An 18,496-nucleotide genomic window follows, 5' to 3' on the forward strand; every position below is an offset into this window, starting at 1 on the left:
CAAAATAATTAACATTAATTCATTTATTCAATTTACATGTGATAATCCACAACAGAGGACCTGCTACAGAAACCTCAAATGTTTCATGTTTAAATAACTGGAGTCACTGATTGATGGCCTGTTTTCATACATTGATCGGTTCTACTAAAGTGTTTTGAGTGCTTTTCATGTCACACACAAAACAGAAAATCAGAAGAAGAATGAACCTAGGGAAGCAAGTGTATTCGGGATCAAAGGATCAAAACCTTAGACTGATTTTCTCAAAATTTTGCACGTCAGTATGCGCTTTATCCTAATCAGGGTCAAAGTGGATCCAGAGCTTATCCGAGGAAAACTCAGGCATGAGGTAGGAAAACACCGTTGATGGGATGCTGGTCAATCTCAGGGCACCATACACACACTCTTACAGAACTAAAAGCAATTGAGAATTGCCAAGCCACATACCAGCATTTTTTTTGGAGATAGGAGGAAACTGGAGAAGAAACTCACACAGACATGGGGATAACAAGACATGAACCCAAGCTGAGGATTGAACCAGGGACCCTGGAACTGTGAGACAGCAACACTACACTGTGTTCTCCATCTAAACTAAACAAAATACACCACTACATACAATGTGGTTATATAGAACAGATATAGTCACAGAAACATGTTCATAAACCAGCAGGACGTTGTATAGCACCCTCCTCCTTTGTCTAGTCTAAGGCTGCTTTCACTTATACAATGTTAGTCCATTTGAACAGAACCCTGGTGTGCTCTCCACCTCAGTGTGGTTCTTTAGACAGGTGAGAACACAGCAATCACACTCGGGTGTGAGCGGGTGTGAGTTCCTTTCAAACTCTAGTGCAGTTTGATTGCAGTGAGAAAGTGATTCAACTTTAAATCAACAAAACGGCAGGAAGTAAACCCATCATGTATTTTGGCTTCTGGCAACAATTTATCTGTAGATGTGAGCTGCTACAGAGCTGCAAAAAAAAAAAAAAAAAAAAATCAGATCCAGCAATCAAACTATTAGGTGTGAAAGTGCCCTTAGCTGTGGATCCTAGTTAGGTAGGAAATTCTGATCACTTATATTAAGTTATTCATCCAGTGTTTGGGTTTGACTGGGATTGTGTGCTCAAGAATAATTATCAGTAGTTGAATCCTGTAGCGTTTTCTTATCATTACTCAGATATTGTGAAGAGTAAAAATCTAGCCTTCAGAGTTTGAGTTACTAATTATTATTATTACCAGTTTATACAATTTAATTTAGAATTCCTAACTTGCAATTCCATGAGACTGTTTACTTAATGAGTTTTACAGCACGGCACCCACATTAATGTGAGCAATAAACCTACAGATTCTACACAGAGCATTGTGTGAGGTTGTAACGGCACCAGTTTTTAATTACAGTATCTTCTGTATCTTACATTAAGCCTGAGTGTATAATTATTCTCAGTTTGACTCTGACTTCGGTTCCCCCCATGTATTAATAGTTCTCCTCTGTGCAATTTTTTTAAACCTACAGAGCAATAGTCATAGGCTCCAGATCCACCTCAACCCTGACCAGGATAAAGTGCTTACAGAAGACTGAAGTATAATTACAGCACCATACCGAAATTTCAGTGTACCCCTCTTGGACGAGGATGTTCCTAGCGCAGTTGTTGATGTGTTTGAAGCGGTCAGGGCCGAGCAGGATACCACCATACCATCGTGACACCACCACTAGCACGTTCCTCACATCCAGAATCTGCAGACACAAAAGACACATCATACATACAAACTGTGTTTCTTATAAATTCTTTATTAAAACAGGTCAATTAGAGAACTGCAGAAAACAGCTTTCTCATATTCATACATTTGTTTGCTTTTTTGATTCTAGCCCAAAAGTGTATACTGAGTCATGGTTATGAATGACTGAATGATGAATGATTAATTTCAAGCGAAAAGACAATTCATTGCACAAACACATTTCTATTTTATTACTTGCAGGCAATCAAAGAGCCACACAGAATATGTAATACCTATGCAACGCATCATGTTGCAGTAAACAAGTTCAGTAATTTATTTATTTCTTAGGCATGTGAGAGGGGTGTTAAATCTAAGTGAATCATGTGTTTTTGTTTTTTTATCTGAGGGAAAACACACACTATCCCCTAAGATTTAACAGATCTAATGTTTCTGTGTGACAAATGCTAACTGTCACCAGCCTGTTCAAGCTGTCAGTCACATTTCGAATGCTTCCTCAGGGGCACGCTTGGCAAACTGCCTGAGGGGTAGGGGGGTCTGTGCCACCTGCATAGCCTAATACTTGTCTATATTTGAATTCACATCTATTTCCCTAAATAGAGAGTGTGTAATTATAAAAAAGAGAGAGTGTGTGAGAGGAATTTCATGTCAGAATAGATGTGCTTGAAGCACTCAATAGAGAAAGAGCACAGGTGTGAAGTCTATTGCGCTAATGTACTAACAAATTTGTTGTGAAGTAAGTTACAGATACTGATGTACTAAACAACGACAGGAATGTGCTACTGCTAATGATGCACCACTGGAAAAGTTCCCAGACTGCCCACAGGTTTTAGTGGTTGAGCTCCCACAAGTCGACATGATTGAAAGTGAAATTGGGTTTTGATTAAAATGGTACATCGATTTCACACGCTCTCTTGCAGGTCTTGGATGAGTACACAGAGAGTAAGTGTGATAAACAGGAGTTTATGGATGAGCGATGCACCCATGTGCAACGTCTGAAGAGAGGGTTCACAGTGAGAGGGCCAGATATTCATTCGCTGTCTCCAAGAGGTCCCTGAGGTCAAGATACTTTATTCTGTAAACCTGACTGGAAATTGAGCTTGACTTGCCTCATTGCTATTTCATTAGAACCTAGAGCCAAGTTTAGAAGATTGATTCAACACTTAACCCACTTGAAATAACCAAATAGTTTGCTAACTGTCAATGAATTTATGGCTCTATACACCACATGCTAAATGTGGTCATATTTTCACTATGTTTAACAAAATGCTTTTGTAATATTTATTACTTCAGAAGTCAAAACTACTCAACAGCTAAAAAAACTATTATGTTGTGAAGCAATATTGATGTTTCTCAGAGTGATGATATGAAATTTTACTCAGTGATCAATGCTAAGGGTAATTACAGTGTGATTTTAGCCAAAAGTCTTTTCTGCATGTTTTACAAACAGATCTGAGGGAAAATGTTGATATCCTGGACGGTTCTGTCTTGTTTTCACTGTCATTCTGTCTTTACCATTACATTGTTTATATTTTTTAAAAATATTAATATCCATGTTCCAGCTACACAAATTGTCAGCCTTAGAAATTAGCCAGTTCAGTTTAGTTTACCCAGTTGCCTAGTAACAGTTTTCTAACCGCTTACAGTAAGAGTGTCATGTGTTCACCTTCCTGTGTCGAAACTCAAACGTATGAATTCACAAATTGCATTTGAATACATCACGATTATATATGGTGAGAATCAACACATGCAATATTATCACTCAGGCTGTTTTACATTTCAGAGAAGTAGGCAGCATTTTTAGGCAGCAGTTGTACTCTTGATATAAACTCTATTCTGATTTGAAGGCATGGTTACTGAGAATGGTACCACTTAAAAATCACGAATATGGTTGTGGACTATAATTCATATGAACAGTTATGCTATTATAGCTTTAGGACTACAAACAGTTTTGCACTCAAGTCCACTGTTCACTGATGCAGACAAGCTCAACAAAACAGACTTCATGTGAAATTTGAAGGCAACATTGCATGTTCCCTTAAGGCAATCCTTTAATTCACATAAGCTTTCCGTGAACATGGTGGACAGAACTGTCACTCATACTGAGGAGTAATTCCTCATTGATGTATTAGTGTTAACTAGATTGCCTAGTGTGCCAGCTTAAGGCATTTTTTCTCACTGACCTGTATTGTGCAGTGAATGTCAGCACAGTAGAAGATGGCAGACATTTAAAAAACATTGAAGTAATTATCACAATATGAAAATTCAACTGAGATGGAAAGATATATAAATAAACTCAAGTATTGTTTATTGAACTGCACAATATGAATAATTCATCACCAGATTTTTGCTATTAATGATCTGAACGACTAATTAAAAGATAAACTGCTTTTCATAAATAGCAACAAAGCACTATGTATCAATCAGTGATGATTAATTAAAGCAAATTCTGTGTTTGGCACCACTGATTCACCTATTTATTTTTATTTTTTCCTGCCCTTGAAGATATGTACCACCTTAAACCAACTGTAATTTAACACATTTCTTTCCTATCTTCTGACCCTGCTGAAAATGCTGGAGGTGTGTTATATTGGACTTGCATTAAAACCTTCCAGGACTGACTGCTCCTGGTCCAATAAATCCATATGCACATAGATAGGATGGTAATTTGGCAGTTTCTCACACATACACACACCTGCAGTAGATGAAGCAGTCTCCCACCAGCAGCCGTCTCTCCATCGTCCTCACAATCCTGGAGGAATGTGTTTTTGTCTTCGCAGTATATCCTGTTGGATTGTAGAGTGGACAGTGCTGAAAAAAGCAATCAGGAAGCTGTCGGAGTAGTTCTGCTTTTGCTACTTTTGCTGTCATACAACGATTTAATGGATAAGCCAGTGTTGATCAGCGCTGCTCACTACAATATTAAACTGTACTGGAGTTAATGGTCAAGTAATGATCCTCTTTTACAGCTCCTTAAATTTCAGATATCCAACTGGGAGACTGGTAAAAGTGGTGAACTATCGAGTAAATGGCTCTATCATTCTAGTTTCATAGAGATTATATATATATATATATATATATATATATATATATATATATATATATATATATATATATATATATATATATATATAAATAAAATTTACTGCAGTATGTAAGGAAAAAAACACTTGTGTACTGTTATTTAAAAAAATCATTAACTATGGGGTGATGTGATGAAGTGGAGTTACTGTTATCATCCAGAACTTGATTATTTTCCAATAACAGCATGTACCAAAATGTTTAATTCCTTTTACACCACAGCAATTTGCCAACGATTACAACTTTTTATTAATTAAAGGATGATATATCATACTTTTTACCCTGTTTATAGTTATATTTAATATTATGAAATGTCTGCTCTAGTTCACCCAAATACAGATAAGTGACAAATCAAAGGGGAAAAAAACATTGGCTCTGTTATGCTGTGGAAGCATTTATTTATTTTGCTACATGGTTTGGTTCCACTTTGATGATAATTCACTGCAAATCGAACTGATCACCTTTATCCTATTTTGAACCATTTCTATGCTGATAGGCATGGGCTGTGTCTGATGTCGTGTACTGTATCGAGTACCTACTGCACTGCTGTTGAAACAGTATATACTAATCAGTATGTGTGTGTAGTATGAATACAATCCCGGACATACTACATCCGCCATGTTGGCATTGTCATGATGTCACCATAAACACTAAAATCTTACAGGGACCACCAGATTAAAGCAACTGGCAAAATGCACATCAGGAAAGTTAACTGAATTAGTAATTTAATGCGGTTAGTGTTAACAGGCTGAGGTCAATTCATTACCTTTATCTTGGCCGGCTAAGGCATGAAGGAGATCAAAAAAAGGTTTCAAAAGCTTTAACAACTGTTTTCTTGTTTAAACCTTCAATAAGTTTATTCAATATTATTTATTCGGGTATTGTTAAACAAGTCCTGTTTAACCAAGGTTTAATACTTAAAAAGAGCCAACACGCTGTCTTCCACCATTTTTTTCTGAGCTCGTCCGCACCAGTCCCATTGCATTATAGGATTTTTGACTCACGTAATGCCCATCAGTTGCATACTGCAAAATCTCGCCAGAAACAATAAGCCATCCAGAAATTTCTCGCCTACTGTTTCTTACCTACTGAGAATTCGGACATACTACCCCTCTGATGTACTGCTTTTCACCTACTGTGCACTAGGGTAGTACGTTGTTTCGGACGCAGCCATGGTCTCTTGTACAGGAAGACTCTGCCCTGTTAAAACCAGCCACTGTGTTGTTAAGTGCAAAACTATGACAGGTACACAGCTTCTTTTTGTACTCATGCGATATATCTTTGGAAAGCTGATTCTTGTATTTCGACTGATATAAACCGTTTCAAGATACAATCACAACAGCAGCTACAATCAACGTCTGTGTCAGACCACCAACATGAAAACAATCACTTACAAAACTGAGGCAACTCACATATGAAGCCTCATAGTAGTCCACTGATCCATAACATCCCGACAAAAACAGTCTTGTTACATTGGCCAATCGAGCCAATCAATGTAAAAATATTTAGTTCAAAACACATTATTACATCAATAAATACTCACGGACTGTTGCTGCGTCATTTCAACTTGCTGGCAGATGTGCCTAATCTTTCACATATTCTCAGAAATAATAGTGCTGAAGGGAAGTGCCTTCCCCCTTTCCTTCGTGAAAAGCACGAGCCTATTGCAGCTGATTGTGTGGATGACTGGCGCATCGTATAGCCAATGAAATTCTGAAAAATATGATATGTGCTTTTGGGGTGAGTTTCAATACTTTGATTTAAAAGTCTGTGCATAAAGCTGCGTAACCAGTGGCAAATGTTTCGTTTTTCTGCATGTAAAAGCATGCAAAGGTTTCAATTATTAATATACATATACATTTTGTAGACGGTATGTGATATGACAGCTCTTAGTGTCACCTTTCATTAGTGTCCAAAATTATGAGAAAAATCAAGAGTAGTAGTGTTTTTATTCTAGGAAGACCTCCATGGTTACCAATGGTCCTTTGGAGTCTCCAAAAGGTGATTTTGGTTAAAAAAACGCCTGGACATACCCTTAGAAAAACGTGTAAAATATTAATTTTCTTTGGTATTGTTATCAAATTTGAACTTGGACTGTGCTGTGGACCATTTGTGTTTTCTGGCTAATAGCTCCCACCTGTAGTCATCTGCAGGCATTTGTATGCAAAAACAAACAAACAAACAAAAAACCCCTTCTATTCCAGTGTGTTCAAAATTCTTTTACACAATACCAGCAGTACTTACAGTGATTCTAAAAACATCAGAAGACCAAAGACCAAAACCATGCATGTATGCCAAATGGTTAAAGAACAGCTTTAATTTTACTTTGGGTATGCCTTGGATAGGCATTTTAGTCTAATTTTACAGGAGTGTTATTATGCAAATAATGATCAGTGAGGTTATGGCCTTCATACCAGATCTCAAACCAACTGAACACCTCTTAGAGATTTTGGAACAATGTGTTATACAGTGTTCCCACCACCATCACCAAAATATCAACTGAGAGTTTTGAAATAACAGTGTTTATCACTCAAGCGCAGATACAGGCACGTACAGAATTTATGCCAAGGCACACTGAAGTTGTTCTGGAGGTTTGTGGTGCTCCAATAAAACCTTACTAAGATGCTATGTTGGTTTTTCCTTTAAGGCTATGCATCATATGTCTGTATATACCTAGAACAGCAGATTGAAAACATTAAAGTTGCTGGTAAAAATATAATACTGCTTTAAGAAAGTGACAATTTTCATCTTGCATGATTTATGCATTACAAACACATGCTCATAGAGTTCTCTCTGTGGCACTATAAAGGTCACTACTTTCTGACTGTATTTGAATACCAAGTCTTTTAAATTTAAATTGAATCAAATTTAAATCCAAAATTGATATCACTTGTGCGTACTACTGCATTACTAGGAATGGCTTAATTTCCCAGTTAACATTAATCATCACAGAATGAGAATACTTCAGAATGAAAAGATAATAATTCTTTCATAGTGACTGTGTAATATTCTGTTTCTAGCTCTACAATACTCCCCTGAGAATACTCTAATACTGAGATACTCTAATTTTACATCTTCATAAATTAGAATAAATTAATGAAGAACATTATTAAATGTTGACAATCAGGTCAATGTTTACTGACCCCCACCATTCAGCCTCACTAATGAATTCTGCCATTTAACCATCATAAGCACATGAATTATGCCTTTAATTCATATTGGTTGTTGTGGATCTGTTTTTAGTTTAAGGATGAAATAAAACAAAATAATGCAGGTGTTAATGACCTGGTCTGTTTAGGCTGTAATATAAGCACTGATTACTTTGTTAACTTTTTTTGGTTTATTCGTCCTGAACTTTGTCAGTGTTAACTGATGCAGTAAATAATGGTAGTATCAAGGGCTTACAACTGTCCTTGGCTCTGCAAACACAAGTATCGAGAGGTGGATTTTTCCTTTGAGTTGTCTAAGCTGTAGTGTCAGGGTTTTCTGAATGAAATGGGTCGAGGACAGCGGTCTGTCTCCATCAGCTATTCAGCACAATATAATTTGAGTATTACAAACACTCGCAATGTCAATATCACCTGTAGGTTAATCTCTACCAGATGACATGCTTCTTATCTACAGTATATCATTAAGTTTATACTCACAGAATGCCCCACATGAGATATTCTCTTCCACACACACACACACACACACACACACACACACACACACACACACACACACACACACAGTTTTCTATCTTTCTGAGGACCCTCCATTGGCATAATTATTATTAGGCATGCATCAATAACAATACTGGTAACAGGTATCGGTCTAATACAATGGTAATTACTCTGGTTAAAAAAAATGCCTCGATAATAGCTTATGATATTGTATGTGTATGTCAGTGTGTGACAATGTACATTGTTGTGCTAATGAATAGACGTCACAAAATTATGCTTATCTGGATACTTCACAATTAATGACAATCAAATTAAAGCAGACTGCAAACTTTTCTCTGTGAAAATATCAAGAGGAGGAACTACAGCATCGTCCTACAATACAAGTAACAAGACAAGTTACATCTTTATTTATTTCTTTATTTATTATTTGTTCAAACAGTGTCTTTGTTTGAAAGTGCGATAACAGCACATCTCAACTGACAAACTAAAACCATGGAAATTTAAACTGTCTCAGTGATCGGTGTTTGCAAAATCTAGCAGAGTTTGAATAAAAAAAAGACAGAAATGTGAGAACACACACACTTTGCACACCTACACAATCTCACCTACACGATTCACCCGGGCAAATACATACCTGTATGCGTATATGTTGTGGGTGGCACTTGCAATTTTCTTGTTTTCATACAGTTTGTCTAGCACCTTCTGGACCTGCAACAATCCCATCAGAAAAACATGTCCAATAAATCAGAGGTATTTCTCAAATGTGTCAAATTTATTCATATAAATCAAAATAAGGTTTAAAGCTCATGTTTCATGTGGTTGTGAATTAAACACTTTGAAATGAACTGTAACACCACCTTTTTGGCAATGACCCCATGCAGGCACATACACACGTTTGTCATACTATTCTTGGGAAGACCTTCCACTTCATAATTATTAATGCACCTAATTATTGCTATTCCACACCTAAACTAAACCCCATGCTCAGTAACAAAAAGGAAACCTTTTGGCACTTTTAGTTTTTAAAATAAAAATATAAAAAATAAAAAGTGGTTTGACCAGCCAAATGTCCTCATAAGGCCCAAACTGTCAGATATTTCTATTTTTTGTAAGTACATTTAGTCCTAATTACTTTATTAAAAAATGCCCATCCATGCACACGCAAAAAGCCTTGCCAGTATAAACCAGTAACAGAATAATGGACCGTGCATAAACCTAACCTTTAAGTAGCCTACATCAACATGAAACATTACATTCAACATTTGGTACAAGAGGATAAAAAAAACACCAACAAAAAAAGGGAAAAAAGTGCACTCAGCAAACTGTTAATTCGGACAGGGACGTCCAACCCGGCACCTTTATATGTACCACCCTGCTGAGTTCAATTCAAGCTCTATGCTGGGTGCAGTGTATGTGGTGCACTGTATCACACACAGCACCAATACTGGGGGTTTTAAACACCACAATGTCACTACAGGATTAAAAAACAGTCCACCAACCAAAAAACTGTGCAGTGATGTTAAAAGAGCTAGAAGTTTCATTTTATTTGGCATTCATGAACAAAAAATCATAATGAAACAGTCCGGACTATACCATTATCAGTATAACTTATATATACATATATATATATATATATATAAATATATATATATATATATATATAAATATATATATATATATATATATATATATATATATATATATATATATATATATATATATATATATATATATATATATATATTTATTTAAAAAAGCTAGTTATTTACTAATTTAAAAAAAAATGTCCCAGACCAACCACTATTACTTTCATTTTTCTGGAACATTGGTTACCAGTGATTGGTTGTTGGAAAAAGTGGTGATCAGTGGTTGGTCAATGGGAACAGTGGTGATCAGTGATTCATCATTGGGAACAATAGTGATGACTGGCCATTGTGAACGATGGTCGTCAGTTACTGGTCATCAGGAACAATGTGATCAGTGATTAGTTGTTGGGAACAGTGGTAATCATTGATTGCCAAATCAAATCATTGATGTTACCAAATCTAGAAACAAAGTCACCTGCGTTCTAATTAAAAAGAAAACTTTTCTTGGCAACGATCAACAAAACATTTAATGATGTTACATTCTGTAGAGTTAAAAGTTGGAGTGAAAAGACTGAGAGGTCACAGAGTAATGGATATGCTGCGATGGAACAGTTCAGACAGTGTGAAATGTGGTCAGTGACTGTTTTCCTGAGAGAGTGTGTGGCGGTGCATGACCAGATGGTGTGGAAATAGGTTTCTGGTGTATTCTTTGTGCAGTGCATGCAGATGATTGTGTCTGATAAGTCTTGTTTTATGCATTTTTGTCTTTGCTAATAACTGTGATTTACCTTACACTGAATTAGATGTAAACTGGTACAATACTGTGAAAAAGTATTTGCCCCATCCCCATTTCTTCTGGTTTTGTGTATATCTTATACTAAATTGTTTCAGAAATGAAAACAAAATCTAAGATAAAACAAAGGCAATCTGAGTAAACACAAAATACAGTTTTTAAATGATAATGTTATTTATTGAAGCAAAAAAGTTATCTAATACCAATTGGGCCTGTGTGGTAATGTATTTCCCCTGTAGTTACTAATTCCTCAAATCTATGAAACTGCATTCATAATGGGGTTCAGCTGGACTTGACGCAACCAGGCCTGAATACTGCAAACCCTGTTAAATCAAATCAACACTTAAATAGAACTTTTTCAACAGCATGACGCTGGTTAAAAGGTCTTATCCAGTAACGCACTATGCCAAAATGGAAAGAAATTCCAGAAATCATGAGGAAGAAGGTGATTGAAATACATCGATTTGGGAAGGGTTACAAAGCTATTTCAAAGTCTCTGGGACTCCAAAGAACCAGAGTGAGAGCCATTACCTCCAAATGGAAAAACTCGGCACAGTAGTGAACCTTCCTAGAAGTGGCCAACCTTCCAAATTTCCTCCAAGTGCACAGCAACTACTCATCCAGTAAGTCACAAAAGAGCCACAGACAACATCAAAGGAACTACAGGCCTCTCTTGCATCAATAAAGGATACTGTTCATGACTCCACTATCAGAAAGACACTGGGCAAAAATGGCATCCATGGAAGAGTGGCAATGTGAAAACCACTGCTAACCCAGAAGAACATTAAGGCTCATCTTAATTTTGCCAAAACACACAGACCCACATACACACACAAAACACACCTCAAACTTTTAGGGAGAATGTCCTGTCGATTGAGGTGTTGAAAGTGGAACTGTTTGGAAGACAGGGGTCCCATTACAACTGGTGTAAATCAAACACAGAATTCCACAAAAAGAACATCATACCTACGGTCAAGCATGGTGGTGGAAGTGTGATGGTGTGGGGATGCTTTGCTGCTTCAGGGCCTGGGCAACTTGCAGTAATTGAGGGAAACATAAATTCTGCTCTCTACCAATAAATCCTAAAGGAGAATGTCCGGTCTTCAGATTTTTTTAAATTGCATAATTCAACTGGATTATGCAGCAAGAGAATGATCCAAAACATATTAGTAAATCCTAGCCCTAGAATTAAGTGAAAGACTGATCTCCAGTTATCGGAGCAGTTGCTGCTCGACCAGATTTTAAGTTTAAGGGGGCAATAAGTTTTTCACATGGGTGATAGGAGTTGGATAATTTGTTTTTGCTTTAAAAAATTTAAAATAAAAACTGTATTGTGTGTTTACTCAGGTTGAATTTATTTTATGTTGTATTTCATTTGAAGATCTACAACTATTTAGCATAAGATATACACAAAACAGAAGAAAAGAGGATGGGCAAATACTTTTTAACAGCACTGTATTTTTGTCATTGAAAGTTGGCTAGTTATGTCCAGAAGGGTTGATTGTGACAAATTGCCAAATCTTTTCCCAATTTTTCCATTGGGAGGGATATTATATCATTATGTATGTGTCACTGATGAATGATTTCAACTGTATTCAAAATTGTGTCTTTCCCCCCAAAACCTTGATTCTCTCCTAATTATTGAAAAAGTATGAACTTGTAATCTTTAAATGTGCATCAGTACGTTTTTCCTATTAATACTCAGTCCACAATATAGATATGAAATATCTATATGTTTAATAATGTTTAATAATATATGTTTACAAGGGGTGATTTTCATTTTGAAAAAAAGAAGTTTATTCAGCGTTTTTCAATTGTTTTTAACAACCGTGTGATATTTTGATAACTTTGGGGAAATAATAATGCAAAGGTACCTAACATTTGAGGTGGAAATAGTAATAGTCAATAATTGGGCTGCATACTTTCAATGATTTTGGCCATTAAGTGCCGATAAGTGGAATGATTGTGTTCCTTGTGGGCCAGTGCTTCATTTACCTTGGTACTTTCAATTTGGTAACTTTGTAACTTTGTATAAACTGAACGTACTTTTAATATCTTCTTTTAAAGTACTTCATATAGTGAGCTAGTTCTGGAATGATATTCTGCTACACCGTAGGAAATGAGCACACGTAGTGAACAGGAAGCCATTTGGGATTTAGTGTAACAGTGTCTTCAAGTAACTTTAAAAAATATATTCCTGTGTGAAAACCAGCAGAAGATGGCAAATTACTCTGGGCAAATAAAAATCTAATCTGAAACATTCCATATTATTATATATGCTTTCTTGTGATGTTCTTTTTGTAAGAATTTTCACCTTCCATAGTTTATGTGATATTAACACATAGTGTAATGCTACCTGTCTCACATAGTGTCTACTACTAATAGTAGTAGTAACAAGTACTACTTGATTAGTTTCTTTTGTTCTCCCAGGAGATACTTCCCTACTCTTACTCTCAAGTTTGGAAAATGACTTTTACTTAAAGCACAGTGTGTTTTACTTAAGAAATATTTTGACTCTCATTGTCAAGGTGCATCAGACATACAGGATTTATGGTGTTCACACTACAAATATTAGGTGGCAACAGGCATCCCTGCCCACCTCCAAAAGTGGTCTGGGTTTTCAAAATAAACAAGACGTAGGTCAATACTCAGTCTGAACAGTTTCAGTTACATATCCGCAATCAGCAACAATGCCTACAGACATGTACAAAATAAACAAACAAACAAGCAAAGAAAGAAAGAAAGAAAGAAATGCCAGTGGAATGTGAAGACAATTTGATGAGAGGTGGAAGTGCTTGTTTGTTCTCAGTGGAGATAATCCGATGTTATTTTGTTGTAACAAAAGAGACAGTGCATTAAAGAATGCAATTTGTCAACATTATAACACGAAACTAAATATTCTAATCTCACAGCCAAAAGCATCTTCAAACTGGAAATTAAAAACATCCTGTGCATACAGCAGGGCGTGTTTACAAGAGCAGCATGAACTGGTTTTACTGTTCTATTGTTTTCAAAGAAACACAAGTATTTATGCAATTAGAAAGGTAGATTACAGAACAACAACAACAATAATAATAATAATAAGCATTTATATAGTACAATGAGTTAATATTACATTTCTTACAGTTTATTAACTTCCTGTTGCAGTGGTTTAAATAAGGCTACTAATTTGTTTAGAATTTGGAAAACACAACCATCTAAACATCATTAGAAAATATCGTTGGCAGGTACAAACAAAAATGTGCCTTGTGCACATCTCAGGTTGAGACTGCTGCACATCACTAGCTGAGTTTGAGGAATTGTCAGAGCCAGAATTCACACACCATGTTGACATGGCTGCCATTTCCACTTCTCAGTGTTTCCGGTATTTCTGATGGCATAGTAGAAGGGTTCATGTTTAATAGGAGGAAAAAAAGAAAGAAAGAAACCCACCCACTTCGGGTTTTAATAAAAATTCAGATATTTGGTGCACTAAACATATACAGTGTCATTATGTTAGACCCCACCCCTAATACCTACAAAGTGACCTATATCATAGGTGTAGCTGATAAAATGGCAACTATGTATCTATGCTCTGCTCCAGAAGTCTTTAAACCCCAAGAGAAGTGGGTGCGCATAGTGAGACACAGCTCATTAGGCTAGTTGTGGCATCGTTCGCCTACACTGTGCCAAAGACACAGCTCAAACAAAGTGATGTCCAGAGACAGCCTGGCAAAAACGCACTAATAACTGTCTGCATCCCCAATATTCACATCCCTCGAGTCTTGTCCGTACAATGAACAAACATGTGCGCTGAATACCAATTACACATCTATTCCTCAGCAGTGGAACATGAAGCCTCCAAGACCAAAGGAGACACACAAACAAACACAAGAAGCAGCTATGGTACGAAGATTATGCTACAGATTTGTAATTTGTAATGAATATATCAAGCCTTATACTGTAGAGCCTCATTATGTCCATGTGTTGCTCATTTCCATGTTGGAATGACAGAATAGCCAGCAATGGTGTAAACTTGTAAGTGTTTAAAGACCATTATCTAGAATTCAGCTCAGGATTCAGCTCCATGTGCCATTTGTGGCTAAAATTAGACATGCAACAATATCCTCAACTCTTGATTTATATATTATGCAGCAATATTAATGCAATGAATGCAACCAATTTTCTTTTGATCAAAAGTAAAGCTCACTTGGATGCAAAAAGTATTTTGGTTGTTCAGGAAGAGGCTAAGAGAAAACAGTATGAAAAAGCACATCATAACTGAGAGGCAAATCATATTTCTGTTAACACTGCTTATATAATTTAACTACATATGTAGCTAGGTACAATTCCAAGCTAGCAATTTGTGTTGCTAAGCAGTCAGTCAATATCTCACCAACACAACGGATAAAGTTCATTAAGTTAATTTCCTCATTTGAAAGTAGCTATGGATAAAAGCGTCTGCTAAATGAATAAATGTAAATGTAAATGTAAAGTGGGGGTGGCCAGTCAGTAGACTTGTAGTTGTTCCACTTCCCAGGTATTTAAGGTGTACACATTCTTATTTTCCTCACTTCTTTACCTGCAAAAACTATGCCAGTCAAAAGAAAAATAATTTCAAACCAAAAATTTCCAACCATTTTAGATACACATGCACAAACCTGTCTTTTTTACTCCCAACAGCACAGCTCAGCCCTGATCGATCCACTTCCCACTGATTTAAGAAAGATCAAGCTTGTTAACTTTGATATCTCTAGCAAATCCAGAATGCAACAAATATTAGGGGGGCTTTTTTGTTGTTGTTGTTGTTTTTTTTTTTTTTTTGCTAAAGCTGTAAATATATATTCTGGTTGGTGTAAGGTCTCTCTCTCTTTTTCTCTCAACAAGCTGTCAAATGATAACCAAGACAGAAATACTGACATTTCTCTTGAGTAAGGAACTCATCTCCTCCTCTGACAGGATGAACAGAAACCTGAGAACAGATCCATATAGGTAAACAGCAGTGATCCACAGAGCAGGTGTCAATAAGTTACCTGCTGTTGGATAGATAAATCCGGAAGAATCTGGTAAGAGGGGTTTTTTTGCTTCAGGGAAGCCCAAACATAAATTGTTCAGACTCACATTGGAGCGAATCAAGAGGAATTTCTGAACAGCTTGACACCTCACTTCAATCCACAAGGAATAAGCATGAAGCACTTTTCTTAGTGTGGGCAAGGTGTGTGAAATACTCCTTACAGACACTAGAGGCTTGTTTTCCACATAACCCTAAATAGTCAGCAGGGATTGGCCACTGGCAATCTTTTAAGTCTAGGAATACTGTGAATCTCAATCCCAATCCCGGTGGAGAGACTGCATATTTCCATTCCCTTTTCTTCATTTATTCTTGGCCCTTTTTTCCAAAGCGATTTAAAAGTGAAGCAGATTTCAATCCATGGAGAGAACTTAAAAGTAGAAGTTTAAGGGAGAAACAGTAGCTCAGTGGCCGTCATGGGATTTGAACACACAAATTTTCGTTCCCTGAGACCGAGTCTGAGGGTAAGACAATACAGGTACAACTGCTGTTGATCAAGTCAATCATTTTTCAGATTGTAAGATAAAACGCACAATACGTTGTAATAAAAAAAAAAATCTATTATCCTACTATTTATTGAATTTTATAGAATAAATAAACAAATAATAATAATAATAATAATAATAATAATAATAATAATAATAATAATACTATTTATGTACTATTTTTGTCCACCACATTATCCAAAGATGGCTTTAAACCCATTTAACACATATCCCTTAAAACCTTGCGTCCTTACTCACCGGCCACTTATCCAATTATCCAATTATCCAATCATGTGGTGCAGCACCATGCATAAACAACAAACATCAGAATGGGGAAACAATGTAATTTCAGTGACTTTAACTGTGGCTTGGTTGCTGCTGACCGATGAGCTGGTTTGAGTATTTTAGAAACTGCTGACCACCTGCGATTTTCACACAGAGAGAATTGTGTGAAAAACAAAAACATCCAGTGAGTGGAGGGTTCTGCTGGCAGAAACTCACCTTGCCCTGGGTAAAATGACAGCATGAGCTACCTTGGGTCTTTAATATATACACTGACAATTTCAAGTTTTCCTCATTTCATTACCTATCCCTCAAGCTGAGCCAGGTGTACTAGAATGAGGAAAATATAAAACTGTGCACTTCTTGGGACTGCATTTGTATTTGTGTGTGTGTGTGTGTGTGTGTATCTACATGTGTTCCCTTGTGCCATGCTGTTATATGGTGAGGTGAGAGCCCTCAGGGTTACTCATCTTACTCAATTATTGTTACCAGCAGGTTTTATGTATCAAGATGTATCAAGATTATACTCTGATTGACTGCTTTGTGATTGTTGTGTAGAAATTCTGCAACTTTTAATCCTGAACCTCTGAAACTATTTTGCACTTGTTTCGGATCGTTTGGTTAAGTCTTTGCTCCTTTAACAGCTCTAAGCTTGGATAAAACCTCTGACAGATTAGCACATTTAAATGCAAAAACTTCACAATCTCTAACTGCAGGAAAAAAGGGTACTACTATACCTGGGGCACTGCGCCAAGTGGGGTTTGTCATTTGCCATTCCAATAAATATTCGGTATTTAATTGACGTTAACTAAATACATGTCTAACGTTAGCTAAATCAAACACATTGGCAGCTTTTATTTCACATTAATGAACTCAGAACATTCTCTATTTACTTTGAAGGAAAACAAGGGGTCTGTGTCGAGACTAGAGATGAGAAGGGGGCATTTAATTCTGCAGAGTTCAAAACACCTGAATCCAGATTCACATATTGATTGGCTCATCACCTGTTTTACTGTTATTGAGTGGCAACTTTTTGCACCAAACTCCAATGAAAAAACGCAGAGCTCTTGCACAAAATGTGTAAAGGCTGGCAGGTCTGTGCATCTTTCACCTGGAAACGTGGATATAGTATGCCATTAAAAATTATTTAAGGTACATAATTGGACCATTTTTACTAAAGCTATATAAAGGTAAACTATATGCACCTTTCCAGGTAAAAGAGACACATTAAACGTGTATATTTTGTTCCCATGATAATTAATTGAGTAAATCCTAAAACATGGTATTATATAAATTTTAAACTAGTCTTTGGTTGTTAGGTAAATGTAAATATTCCGTACCTGTTTAGGTGTCACTACGAGAGCTAAATGAGGCTGGAATGTGCTGCGTCTGTCTGTGATTGCCTCGCCATGTTTAATCACTGGGAGTTCCTCATCTGAGTCTACTAAACACAAACACATACACATTTTCTCTCAAGGTGTACACTATAACAAGCCAGGAGATTATAAGGATGATCTCAGTGACATCATAACCTAAGCGCTGTCTAAGGAAGGTAATTAAATGTAAATTCTCTGGAGCTACATCAAACTGCTACAATACAAATGGTAATCGGATTATACTTGGCATGACCAGGCTGGAAAGGAAAAATCTGCAATTGCAAATGCTGGTTTGAGGACCCGACTTGCCTGAGGAGAAGACGGAGACAAGGTGCGTCTGTTCAGTGCTGAGCCTCAGGACACCATAATCTGGAACTTCAGCCTCATCCCAGTCGTCATGTTGTTCTTCTGTCTTCTTTGCATGCCATAGCTCCAGTCCCTCTGCTAACA

General features: G+C 36.6%; 1 protein-coding gene across 3 annotated transcripts in view; it reads right to left on the minus strand.

Annotated features, from left to right (window-relative positions):
* Window positions 1-18,496, minus strand: part of impact (impact RWD domain protein) — a 53,505-nt gene that overhangs the window by 7,023 nt on the left and 27,986 nt on the right. The window contains exons 6-10 of one of the 3 annotated variants that reach the window (XM_017478536.3): window positions 18,356-18,487; window positions 18,011-18,114; window positions 9,109-9,182; window positions 4,424-4,514; window positions 1,595-1,729 (exon numbers count right to left, since the gene is read on the minus strand). In XM_017478536.3, the coding sequence (XP_017334025.1) occupies window positions 1,595-1,729; window positions 4,424-4,514; window positions 9,109-9,182; window positions 18,011-18,114; window positions 18,356-18,487 (536 nt within the window). Of the gene's footprint in view, window positions 1-1,594; window positions 1,730-4,423; window positions 4,515-9,108; window positions 9,183-18,010; window positions 18,115-18,355; window positions 18,491-18,496 lie in introns of all 3 variants that reach the window. The other 2 variants (XM_017478535.3, XM_017478534.3) reach the window with 2 other exon arrangements.

Source organism: Ictalurus punctatus, chromosome 10 (genome assembly GCF_001660625.3).
Source record: "Ictalurus punctatus breed USDA103 chromosome 10, Coco_2.0, whole genome shotgun sequence".
Lineage (NCBI taxonomy): Eukaryota > Metazoa > Chordata > Actinopteri > Siluriformes > Ictaluridae > Ictalurus > Ictalurus punctatus.